Source organism: Mus caroli, unplaced genomic scaffold (genome assembly GCF_978045245.1).
Source record: "Mus caroli unplaced genomic scaffold, Mus_caroli_1 scaffold_6, whole genome shotgun sequence".
Taxonomy (NCBI): domain Eukaryota; kingdom Metazoa; phylum Chordata; class Mammalia; order Rodentia; family Muridae; genus Mus; species Mus caroli.
The window spans coordinates 110,144,581-110,157,801 of record NW_028227261.1 but is presented as its reverse complement, the minus strand read 5'-3'; the positions used below and the strand labels follow the sequence as shown (position 1 = coordinate 110,157,801).

At 50.6% G+C, this 13,221-nt stretch overlaps 1 protein-coding gene across 1 annotated transcript in view; it reads right to left on the bottom strand.

Moving 5' to 3' along the window:
- Positions 1-7,252: 7,252 nt before the first annotated feature.
- The window catches only part of Pax5 (paired box 5), a 173,726-nt gene continuing 167,757 nt past the window's right edge, over positions 7,253-13,221 (bottom strand). The window contains exon 9 of the mRNA XM_085839326.1: positions 7,253-7,329. Within this exon, the coding sequence (XP_085695452.1) occupies positions 7,253-7,329 (77 nt within the window). The remainder of the gene's footprint in view (positions 7,330-13,221) is intronic.

Genomic DNA, 13,221 nt, shown 5'->3' with positions numbered 1-13,221 from the left:
AGTGGATGCACCTAGCCCTGCAGTGACTTGATGTGGGTAGTACCTGGGGGGGTCCCCTTCTCAGAGGAGAGTAGGAGCAGGGACTGAGGGGAGGATCTGTGTGATATTTGGATGTAAAGGGAATAAATAAATAAGCTTTTAAAAGTTTAGTGACGGTTCCCATGCTGAGTGACATAGTGTGCATATGTGTGTGTGGATGAGTGTGAGTATGTATATATGTCTATGTATGTGTGTGTGTGTATGTCTGTGTGGTGGGGAGTATCAGCCATTACTCACCCAGCTAACCGGGCTAGAGTCCCCTCAGAGTCAGAGGCCCCTTCTGTCACATGCACAGTCCTATAAATGGATGTCTAAATTCGTTTCTGACCACAATTTCACTAAGAGCCAACAAGTTGTCCACCGCCCTAGGTAGCTTAGTCAAGATTGTCAAAGACTGTATATGAATTAGCAAAAACAAATAAGATCAAATCCTTTTTCTGAACTTAAAAAATTACTTTTATTTTAGAAACCAATAAAATTATGGCAAATATTTACAAATAATTATCTCACATAAAGGTTACATAAAATCAATTCTTCACAAGGGACAGTCACTCATGAAAAGACATAGATATTGAAACTACGCGTCTTATTGCATGTTTCTCCTGCTAATTTAAAATAAAGATGTGGCAGTCATTTAAGTTAAAATAAATCCACAAATCCCAGATTCAACAAGAAAAAAAAATTAAAAAAAAATTAAACCAGTATCCCATCCCAGTCCCTCCCAAGTCCCACCCTCAGTTCCTTCCCATCTCCCAACAAAAGAAAAATAGTCCAACATCTTTGGCAAATTGGCACTGCTGTAATTACATTCAAATATTATCACACACAAAAGCAACACACATCACTAAGAAAAAAAAGCCACCAATATTTCAAGTCAGTTCTACTAGAAAAAAAAGAATATAAAACATACATACTTTTAAGAAGCTTTTTGTTTCTCAATCTGTTGGAGACACATTGTCTCCCATTTTCAAAGGCAATTCAATTGTGTGGTTTTATTTATTTTTTGTTGTTTTTTTTTTTCTGTATTTTTTTTTTTAACAAGCGTCTATGCAGGCATCACAAACTTTGGCGGATACAGTAGATCAGTAGATATGTATTTCTTTGATGCTGGAAAGGTCTGTCCCTAGGACAAGGTTAACCATCTAAAAGAATGAAGAGCAAACCCCATGTGTCTTCCTGGCAGAGTTCCCTAGGAATATAATCTTCATTTCTACAAATACTCAATGTCTGAAGGCCACTAGAGGGTGACAAACCAGGGCAGCACTGTCCAGAAGGAGCCAGGGCCACACTCTGGTCAAAATTCCACCTCCTGACCACAGTGGGGGTGACCCTGCAGCCAGGCAGAGGAGACGCATGCTGGTAACATCGGACCCCCATTGCCCACTACCCACACTGTGCTGGTGGCTTAGGGCTGGGGGCCAGCTCTGTCCCTTTCTGAGCCCCTGGACAGGCTGCTGCTGGGTTGCTTACCTTCTGGGACTAAAGGCAAGGAAAGCCAGCAAGAGCTGGCATTGGCATACTCAGCAGTTCTTCTGAGTTTCATGTTCTAATATCAGAGTGTGTGAGTGTATTATAAGTGTGTGAGTGTATATGTGATTGTGTCGGGGGAGTGTGTGACTGTGTGTGCGTATACGTGTGTGTGAGTGTGACTGTGTGTGTAAAAGTGTGCTAGTGTGTGTGTGAGTGTGTACATGTGTGACTGTGTGCATAAGTGTATGTGAGTGTGTGACTATGTGTTTAAGTGTGTGTGACTGTGTATAAGTGCGGGTATGTGACTGTGTGTGATGTGACTGTGTGTGACTGTAAGAGTGTGTGTATAAGTATGTGTGAGTGTGTGAGTGTGTGACTGTGTATAAGTGTGTGCATGAGTATGTGACTGTGTGTGAGTATAGCAATGTGTGGATGTGTGGGACTGTGTGTGAGTGTAGGAGTGTGTGTGTGTGTGTGTGTGTGTACTCCCCTTTCCATGCATCTGTGCACATGGCACGGAGAGAAAGGCCTAACTCTGTGGCTCTGAGTCTTGCAAGATGTTTAGAATAGACTTGGGATTTATTTTCTTTTTATGTTTATAGCAATTTTTGGCTATTGATTGGTTGGAATGTTCAACTCTCCATTTCCTCAAATACAATAAAACAGTTTCATTAAAATGTATTCGTGCTTGCAAACGAGGGGGGTCATTAAACGGGTTCCTTTCTGTTCCACTCGAAGGGAAACACACTGTCTATAAATCAAACACCTATCATGTTCTTAGTGGTGCTTTTGGAGAAGACGAGGGGTGTAGCATCTGCATGGTGGTTTGGGGGGACTAAATTCCCATGTACGGCAGCCTTAGTGGGTGAGTGAACCCAGGTGGAGCAGGTGAGACTACAGACTGGTCTCCTGAAGTCAGGCCTCAGAGTCAGTGAGAGGCATAGAGCTGCTAAGTCCCCAACCTTCATGCTAGCTTCCTCTCTGCTCCGTGCTCAAAGTTGTCCTGACTGAGTTGGATCCATCAAGATGCCACCAAGATGCCAGGGCATTTGCACAGTGAGAACAAAAACAGCAGCTTGGTGCTGCCCAGGAGTCTAAGGTGTGGGCAGAAAGCTCTAGAGGTATCACCAGGTGGCTGTGTTCAACTGATGTCATCTGATGTACTAAGAAGAACCTTAGGGTTCCTAAGGACTGAAACCCGTGAGTGGCAGTGATCAGATATGCGTTCTCTTGGTCCTGGAAGTATCCAGGAACCTGACCTTGGTGCTGAGGAATTACCAAAGACAGAGAGAAGGATGGGTGTCTGCTCCCAGCATGCAGCTGATAGAGGTGTGTCAGGACAGCTCCTGTGCAAGGGACTCACTATGTGCTCTGCAGCTGGTCCTTGGGGACACAGCACCACTGCAGGAACAGCCTGAGCTGACAGCAGGGAAGTGTGGATCTACTCTGTGGCTCCCTCATGAATATGCAAAATGGGATCTTGAGGTCCAGGGACAACAAGGGCCAAGGGGCCACTGGGAGGTAGGGCAGACTGCAGGCGGGAGTCACGGCCTGACTGTCCAAGTCTCCAGTCATGTATTTTGTTTCCTTTTAAGAAATGCACGTGCCTTGGCCCTCTTGGAGGCTAAAGCACTGAATGAATAAATTTACCCAGGTGCACCAGTGTGTGCCTGGAAACCATCAGAGGCAGACTCCAGACGGTGACAAGGCCAGGCCCACCATGGAGCTGGTCTAACTCGGAGACCTATGGGGTCGGCCTACCCTAGGCTGGCCTGTGCAGGGGACTCCCGAGAGACTGTGTGTCAGACGTCACTTGCTCCTAGTATTTGTTTGGAAGTGCTTGGTTTGTTTTTAAGATTTGCTCCCCATGGCGTGGAGTTAAATTCTAGCTGAAATGTCACCTACAAAGAGCTAAGGCTGCCAAAGGCAGGGCGGCCACTCTAGAGCCGGACCCCTCATAAAGGGATTTCACCCTTCGATGCCCAGTGGACACATCTGGGGCTCTATACATGGAAAACCAACAGCTCCCTCCATACCCAAGACAATCATTGTTTCACCCATTGCCACCTCCAAAGTCCAAGCAGCTCACATACCTCTTGCCTCCCTGACATCTTCTCCAAGGGTCATGAAAGAGTGAGAAGAGGGATGGAGGCTTTGACAGGGCCACAATGGGAGGAGACAGCCTATACACAGCTCTTTCTTTTGGCCAACAGAGTGTTTTAAAAGTTCGCACTATTGAGGTGCCAGTTCACAGGCCAGTCACACTCTAGATACCTGGGCCACACCATACGCTGCTGCTTTGTACCCTGCCCAGAGCATGGCTTTGAATCAGCTGTCTGTCTGTCTGTCTGTCTGTCTGTCTATATTTTCTGGCTTATGGATAGCCAAGGTTCTAGAACAGGCTCTCCTGCACCTTGTCACAGTTTATTCCAAAGTAAAAAGGGCAGAGAAAAGAGAAAGAGGGACGGATGGCTTATGGAATTGCTGCCTTATGCTCTTGAGAGTCAGAGAAGGTTCATGTCTGGGCACTGCCAGGGACTGTGGCTCCGGCTTGGACACACTGTCCTGTGAGCCTTAGGGAACAGCAGGGAAAGGCTCCACACAAATACCAAGTATTCCATGAATTTATGTAAAGAACGAAAGTTTCAGTATTAATGGGACCAGCAAGGCCACCGGTCCCTAGACCCTTCCTGTTACTGGTCCAGTTTCTGGGCTCTGTTTTCCTTGTTGCATGTCTGGGAATGTCTGGAGGACTGAAGAGTGAGTGTCTTCAAGCCATAAGCTCTGTGATGGGTGCTAACCCTGTGGGCAAAGAATGTGGCTCAGAGAGCTGAGAATTCATTTCATCCTCGTCTTCACAGTGAGCCCCAAATGTCAGGGTCTTTGCCCCGTGGGGGAGTGAAGCATTACAAAGCACAATGTTGGTTAGGAAGGCTCAATCTCTGAGAAGGTGTCTTAGCAAAGGGTTGGCAGGTTTGCTATCTAACACAAGTTCTCAGGCGGGAGCTAGACAAATAGTATGAAAATATCTTTTTATCACAAAGTTCAAACGGGACAACAGAAGTGAAGGCCCGTGAAGAATGCCTGGGCCTTCCGGCTCAGAGCTGCTAAAGCCCCCAGATTCTGTTCTCTGGCATTGTGCGTCTGTGGTGTGAGCGTGCGAGCGAGCAGGTGTGTGAGCCTGAGGACGCCCACGTGTCCCTGCATCTCACGAGCTGGCAAGAGCAGAGTGTGCGTGAGCAGCCATGAGCCTCTGGGTTTTTGTGCTTTTAACCTGGCATCCCAGGAACCATGGGGTTGTCTAAGAAATACCGTCTCTGATCTGAGGACCAGCAGCACCTCAGGTGAGAGAGGGAGGATGCAGCTCCTTCCAGGGGCTAGATCAGGTGGCTGGGGAGGGCAACCACTGTGGGGCAGGGTGGGCTTGGCTGAGGAAGGTGTACGGAACTGAGCAGCCAGCCGCGTTCAGGGAGGCTCCTTTTTTTCCCAACAGTTTGAAACTGCAACAAGCACAGAGAGAACACCCCTAGAAGAGAGGGACTCAGGGGACAGGGACAAAGGGACGAGGACGGAGCCTTCCTTCTCCTACCTTAGCTGACAAGTGGAGGCTGGAGCCATGTCACTCAGCTCCTGGAGGTGGCCTGGGGCTCTAGCTGCTTTCTTTTGCCTAGCAAGTTCCCTAGGTATCCAGCCTACTTTAAGCTCATGGGCCTTGACTCTGGCCTGGTGACCGGGGAACCTTGGCAGTTGTACTGGTTTGCAAACCTAATCTGGAGTTCTGCGACAAAGCAGTGCCTCCTGCTGTCTTCCTCACTGCCACTTCCTCTCCCAGGTGAAAGAGACAGGAAGCTAGAAGTGACAGAGATCATCACGTGTCAGAAGGCAGGGGCCCAAGTCCCAATCCAGTCACTGCTCAGAGCCTTCACTATTCAGAGCCATAATTGAGGGTATGGAGGCACAGAATACATGGGAAGGAGGTCTGTTTGGTCTCCGGTCTGGTTCTGGGCTTCCATAAGCTAGGCCTCAGGTCCCCTCAGAGACTAAACTATGTGGTTTTGAAGACTCCTCTGTTTGCCATGCCTGTTTTACACTTGATTGGAACATTAACAAGATCCCCACATACTTGTTCAGAAGTGAGGGCTGACCTAGGTGACAGTCACCACCTCTGCTCTCTGGGAGGAAGAAAAAATCGTGACCTCAACCTACTGTCAGCCCAGCAGAGTCTCAGAGAGGTAAAGGGTCTGAGGCCCCACAGTATGGCTCCAGCAGGCTCCTGGGGGACACTGTTAGGTGAAATGGTCAAGTTCTCCATTATTGTTATAATTCAGCCTCAGTTTAGACCCGGGCTCTTCTCTGCTATTCAGAGTTGGCAAGAGGGACTGTGCAGAGAATAGAGTTCCAGATGAGAAAATTGTGTCACTGGGTACCCCAGACTCAAACCCACCCCCAAGTCACTCACAAGTTCTTCGTTGCTTAGCCTGTCCCTCCCCTCGCCCTTCCTGTACCTTTCCCACCCCCGAGTTCCATCTCCACTTCCTGTAGCAGCAGAGGGACCTGCATGGTGTGAGTCAGGCACCCACCACCATCCCCAGAACCTCCATACCAGTCACACGCTGTGCTCCCCAAAGGTGGGCAGGGCTATGTGAGAGGAAGCTCAGGTTCTGGCTGCTGGTCCGGTATCTGCTGGTCCTCGATGCAGGGATAAGTTCTGTCTGTTAGTCACTGTCTCTGTGGCTGGGACAGGCTTGCCCAGAATTCAGTAGTTGGGGTCCCAAAGGACAGTTGATGGGTGAAGTGTCTGTGGCTGATGCCCAAAGTGACCTGAGCCTGAACATGCCTCAGAAATCATATTCAGTTTGGTGCTTCCGGGGGTGGGGCCAGGAGGACCAGGGGAGCCTCAAGCCTGCCCCTGGCCTGGGTCACATGATCTTTTTGATCCAGACAGCCATTCAGAGCTACAATGGCTCAGCACTTGGATAACCTCTTACTTTAGAACGGCCGCTGAAGAATGTCCCAGACAGTTCTCTTGGAGTCCCCGATCAAGAGAAGGACTCTCGACACTGCAGTGGCTCTGTGGAAACAGAGACAAGAAGCCAGAAGAGGACTTTCCCCGGAGTGTATTCCTCTTAGGGGAAACCTCAAAGGAGACTTGCCCCATGACCACCGGTGAGCCTTCTAGACAGCAGGGAAGTAGAGTGAGCTAGAGGCTAGGCATCCTCAAGTAGGCACTGCCAGTTTCAAAGACAGCTTTGAGATACCTGACAGGGCACCGGGGCAGAGGGATGCTCTGTGCACACGTGGAAGATGTCCTGGGCTGCACTGTGGGTTGGCTAATCTGCTCTGTCGGACCCTCGGGCCCACAGAGGAGCAAGACGGTATTTACATGGGTGCTGTGAAACAATGAAAGCTCCTTTCCAGACCTGCTGGGCTGAGAGGCAGAGATGGTCAGACAGTCAGAGGGACTGGCAGGCTGGGCTTGGCTGCAGTGGTCTTTAGATCAGCAGAGACCCTGTCACCACCTGGAGAAGCTCATCAAGCGACTCTTGAAATGACGAGGATGGAGAGGTCCAACCACCCTACCTGGATCCCAGGCAGGACGAAGGGGAGGAAGGACGTTTCAGGGGAGTGTGGGGCGGGGGTGGGAGACGAGTCGTTGGGCCCCTCTGTCTGTCTCAGGGGTTGGGAGGCTGCCTCCCTCAATGATATGTGTTGTAAGTGCTTAGCGCCCACGTGGCTCTGAGGGTCAGTGACGGTCATAGGCGGTGGCTGCGGCCGGTGGGGCCGCTCCTCGGGCTGCAGCGCTGTAATAGTATGGGGAGCCTAGAAGACACAAGAGAGCACTGAGGTCAGACCTGGAGTCCCCTGTCCACAGGTCTCCCCATCTCTGTCTCCTCTGTCCTCTCAGGCACTGCCCACTCTCCCTTAGACCTCTATCCTGATCTTTTCCCTGAAGTCTGATCAGGCCTGAAGGCAGGATTCTGTCCTGGCTGGTTACGCGTGGCCTCCCCTTCCTTCTGTGTGGCTTCTGTCTGCTTCCATGTCATTGGGAGGAACTGAGTAGCTGCCCCTATGGACCACAAAGCCCAAGGTATTCAATATCCGGTCTTGTGAAAGCCATCTGAGGCCTTCCCTGCAAGAGTAAGTGTTTAGGGTTTTGTCTGATTGAGAAGTAGTCTGTAGTCAAGCCTTGGCTAACCCTTCTGGGCCACACTGACCATGCTGACACTCTAGCCATTCTCTACACTATGCCCAATGCTTATGCCTGACACCATCATTATTACATGATGGCGTTGTTTCGTTCAAATGTATGGGGCAGGGCCAGGGACCCCATTTATCAGACTCAGGACTCCTTCCTGGAGTTTCCAGCCTGTGCTCACACCCGCTGTCCTGTCTAGGCCTCCCTCAAGTCCCAGGCCCTGCCTGCCTCCTCTGGGACCCCTCTCCTGGGACCCCTCTCCTGGGACCCCTCTCCTGGGACCCCTCTCCTGGGACCCCTCTCCTGGGACCCCTCTCCTGGGACCCCTCTCCTGGGAGCTCAGTTTCTCTCCTTTGTACATTTCCCCTTTCCCAGGGCAGAGAATCCTAAACAGGCAGGGCTGGGCTCTGGCCTTCCTGCCATTTGCTCCCAGTTTCCAGCTAAGGGGAATCTGATCCAGCCATGTCTGCTCATATGTATAATCCGGATCTTGGGAGCCTGGGGGAAGAAGACTGCCAAGAGGCCAGCCTACATAATGAGACCCTGTCTTAGAAAAAAAGAAACTAGCCGGGCGTGGTGGCGCACGCCTTTAATCCCAGCACTTGGGAGGCAGAGGCAGGCAGGGTCATAGGTCATAGGCGGTGGCTTCGGCCACCTGGTGTGTTTGAGGCCAGCCTGGTCTACAGAGTGAGTTCCAGGACAGCCAGGGCTATACAGAGAAACCCTGTCTCGGAAAAACCAAAAAAAGAAAAAAGAAAAAAATAAACTAAAAGGCATCTGTGCTCAGGAAAGCTGGGTGTTCAGGAAAGCTCTGGTGACCACTGACAGAAAGTGGGATTGCTCTGGGCTGGGGCGCGGGCATGGAGCAGTGGTGGCTATATGGGAGACAAGGGTTCTTCCTGTGACCTCAGGACAGAGTGGTCCCTGGGTTCCTCTCATGCCTCTGGACTATTTCTGCATTTTGGGCACAAATCTGCAGTAGCTACCAGAAGTTCCGTCTATACTAGAACTCTTCCCCAGGGACTTGGGGAGCTGGGGGGTGGGTGGGAATTGGGGGTCCTGGCTGGATTCTCAGAACCACAGAGGTTAGAGCTTCAAATCTTTGATAATGAGGAGATGGGTGATCAGCAGAATAAAAACCTATTCAGGTCACAGAGCCCCTCAGTGCCAGAGCCTGGTCCTGACCCCAGGATGTGTGCCCTCTGTGAGGTGTTCATCCACCTCACCGCAGTTCAAGGCCGACACTGAGGGCAGCAGGCTCATTGCATCTGACTCAAGTTCGGCCCCTGCCAGCCAGTCTTGTTGGGGTGGGCCTGGTGACCTTAATTCCCAGAGGAGTCAGCTTGGATTTGTTCAGAAGTGTCACTCAAATCCAAACCAGGCATGATGGTTCTCCCAGATACCCTAACTAGGGGCTGAGCTGGGGTGGTTACTTCACAGACCCAATCACACCTTGGTGAAAGGCAAGTGACTTTACTTCCCAGGACTCAGTTGTTTTTGTCTTTAAAAGGGGGTCTCAGCGGAGCAAACGTGAGGTCACTGTGGAAACGATCGCTTCCGTCTGAAGACTTACATTCATGAACTTTAGCAGGTAGGAACTATTATTGCTCCTCTTTATTGATGAGGATGCTTGCAGTGGGGTAGGAGGACACTTTAGCATCTAGACTCCTACCCACTCCTGCCCCAGACTCTGGCAGGGGTAGCATGGTCCCGCTCCTGGCAGTTCCAGAAGGCCCAGGTCAGCACAGTCAGTCTCCTGCTGCCTTCAAGGTCACTTCCACACCCCAGCCCGGACTCAGAGGCATTGTCAGTCTCTGTACTTTCTCAAACTCTGTGGGATGGGACAGCAACAGGGTGGGGGTGGGGCATATCCCTACAGGTCTGGGAATTTCACAAGAATATGAAAACCATAGGGGCCCTCACAAAGGAACAGAAAGTGGAGGGGAAGGCTCCAGAAGCCTCCAGTGGTGAGCTTTCAACTCCCTCTCTCGGCTCCATTCACGGTCACCCCTCAGGGCCTAGCCAGCCTGGGTGGCGGTCCTGGCTGAGGGTTTGATTTACCACAGAAAATGAAAACATCACCTCGCCAAGTACTCTGTCTTCTGTGCCCATTAGACCTTCGTCTAGAATAAACTTGTCCTTCCTTCTGTCATTTTTCCCTCTCTAATTCACATTATCATCAATTTACCTCTTGACACAGCCATTCCAGGCTGGCTCAGGGCTGGTTCCCTCTCTAATCCCTTTATAGCGGCCACAGGTGCCCCTATTCTAATCCTAATTGACCAGGGCTGGCTTTTCTGTTGCCAGCCCTGCCAGCTATGCCTGCCTCTGCGGGCCCCCTCCCCAGCCTGAGGGACCCTACAGGATGGGGTGCTGAGCACGGGACTGCCAGTGTTGACTGACTGTGTTGGTAAAGGAGCTGGGGCAGCAGGGGTCTCTGAGAGCCAGTGCAAGGCTGTCTGAGCGGGAGGAGTGCGCTGTGGATGCGTGTCTTCAGGGCCTCACCGGGACCTAAGGACACACAGGACAGGTCACCACATTCCTGGCCTCCTCCACACCAAATGAGAGAAATCATCAGACTGAATCTTTGTAGTCTGAATCCGTGGGATTTGTTTGCCTAACCGCTGAGAAGTCTGTGGCAGGGCCAGTATGCTGGTAGCAGGCTGGAGCTCTTTGCAAAGCTGTGGTCAGGTGAGTCATGTGTCTTCTTCATCAACATGCAAGCGGGATCCCAAAGGGCTCAGAGCCTGTGTCTCAAGAGCTTCATGTTCAATGTGTGTGTGTAAGAGGCTACCATGGTAACCACTCTCATTTTACCCTAGATCCAACTAAGGTATAGGCTGGTGGACGGCCTGATGGAGCCAGGTTATAGACTCAAGTATTTCTCCTGCTTGGAGCTGCCCTATGTGATGAATACTCCTCTTACGCTGGCACTTTTCCTGTGTTGTGTGAGTTACCTTCCCAGCTTCCCTTGCTGCTGGGGCTCAGGTGTTTTATTTGGAAGCTGCCCGTTAGACTCTCTTGCATTGGACATTGGTTGCAAAGGCTGCGACTTAAAGAAATGGACTGCAGACTCCATTTAGCAGGAACAGGTGTCAAAGACCTCCATGGCTGAATGGTGGGAGGGAACACCCTCCGATGCTACAGAGCACCGAGGGAAAGTCACATCCTGGAATAATTGGTAGGTGCGAGCTGACAACAGTGGGGAAGCTTACAGCACAGCCTGCAGTGCGAATGGGTGTGCTCCTGGCCCTGTGTCCCATGGCCATCTTATCCTGGAAACCCCTGATATCTTTTACTAAATACGCGTTGCTTAAACTAGCCAGCGTGGATTCTGTTGTTTGCAGTTATAAGTCATTAACCCGGTTTTCAAAACCAGCTGGCTGTCCTCATCGCACACAAGGCTTTAGTGCCGGGGTGGGGTAGGGGGGGTGGGGTGGGGAGGGCCTCTCACCTGTTTCTACAGAGGCACAACCCCCCTCCCAGCTGTAGCTGTTCAGACTGAATTAGTTTGAGAGCTCCGAGAACCCTAGCACATACAGCCTAAGGATATGGTCTCTGGGGTCAAGGTGGCACCTTGTCTGACATTCTTATGTGTGACCTGGGGCGAATGAATCTGCCCACATTTCTCTGTCTCTCAGAGATACTAGGATGACTTCCATAGAGATCTTGAAAGGAGGAAATGAGATGTGTTCCTTCAGTGCCTAGTGCAATTAGTAAACGCTCACTTAAATAATCCGAGTTCTGAGTCAGCTTCCTCCTCCCTCCCTCCCCTTTCTCTAGCCCTCCGGAAAGCCCTCAGGACTTAGCACAGGTACACCTGGTTGATGCTTCCTTACCCCTAGCCTGTGAGCTCACAGGGCCAATCCCTTCACATTATGAGCTGGGAACTGGGCTTTTACTCAGACTTAAGCAGAAAAGTCTCAGATCTCTACCCCCACCTCCACCCCCATCCCCTTAGACACGCCACTGCCCTGAGATCCGTTCCAAATTTCTTAGCCTGGTTCCAAGTCCCTCATCTGTGCATATTCCACAACCACTCCAGCTCCTGTGCCACCACTCTGGTTTTGTCATCACTGCAGTGTCCCTTAAGTCCCCAGAAGTGAGCATCACTGCTAATCTCTAGGATGCCTTGTAGAAAGCACACATGCCCTCTTGGCAGGGCTTGGTGCCACCCACCAGCTGGATTTCTGCCCTTCTTTGTGCGGTCTAGGCCTTGAAGTAGAAGCCCTGGGTCAGTGTGGCTTCAAACAGAGCCATTCCCACAGGCTCAAGACCAACTTTGAGACACATCCCCTGTGCCTCTCCCTGTAGTACTCGGACCAGGGCTTGGTCGGTCAGAGGAAAGTTTCTAGGAGGGACTCCTGAGTTTGAGCCTCAAACTATGACCTCTCTGCTACATCTGCAGGGAGACACGGTCACTCTCACGTCTTCCTGACTGAGATGGACAGCTCGGCCAATTCAGAGTCCATGTGAGGGGAAACACTTGCTCAACGCTTAAAGTGATTTTGACCAATCAAAAGAGAGACAGTAACTGGCAAACTCAAGACCCCTGGGAACCAGAGCTCTGTAAAGCAGGCTGCAACTCTGTCACACAGGGACATGAAACACCAATTAGCAGTGTTCCTTATTGCATCTACAGTTGTGCGTGACACACCAGAATGCTTGGGGTAGCCCAGGGTACCATGAGTGCATCCCACACGTGGCTCTCAGGGTAGTAAGAGAGATGTAGCTTCCACACCGTGTGTCTGTCTTATTCAAACTAGATTGGGGAGGGAACGAAAGTTTGGCAACTTGAATGTGAAGACTTCGGGTTAGTGCTTTTCTGACAAAGTCTATGGTTCTTGGTCCTAAAATAATTAAGGATTCGAGAGAATTAGCGGGCTCTCACTGACAGAGGCCTGGTTAGTGTGGTCAGAGAGGCCAGAGCTGTCTCAAAGCCTCCTCCACTTTCCTTTCATTGGTCCAAACAGAACATCCTCGGCTGACTGTAGGGCGAGGTCAGTATTGGACCCTGCAAGCTGATTGGCTGGTTCTCCATGCTAAGTGGTGACCTCTGCATCCAGGTCCTCTGTTTTAAGTTAAACTTTGGTGGGCACTCATCAGCTGGCTTCATGTAGGTTTAGGTCAACAAAACAAAGCACTCTTCTTGAACCTTGGAGAACAGTTAGGATGCTTGGGGTGTGTGTGTGTGTGTGTGTATGTGTATGAGTAAATATACCGATGATATTCACAGGCCAGGCTGGCTAAGGCAATGGACGTTCTGCCAATTTGAGTCTTGGATAGAGGTTAGGCACCAGCTGAGCTCTACACAGCATGCCTTGGCAAGCCACAGGGCAGCTGGTTCCTAATGGAGCTGGCACCAATGATGCCCATGGCAGACATCATTAATCAATCACTGGGCCTCAGAGCCCTTAGCAAGATAGTTTTCTCAGCAGCCAGCACCAATCAATTCGAGTTTGTATTTTCAGTGCCTCCTATTTAGGGAATTTTCACTCTTTTCAATGGTTCTTAAG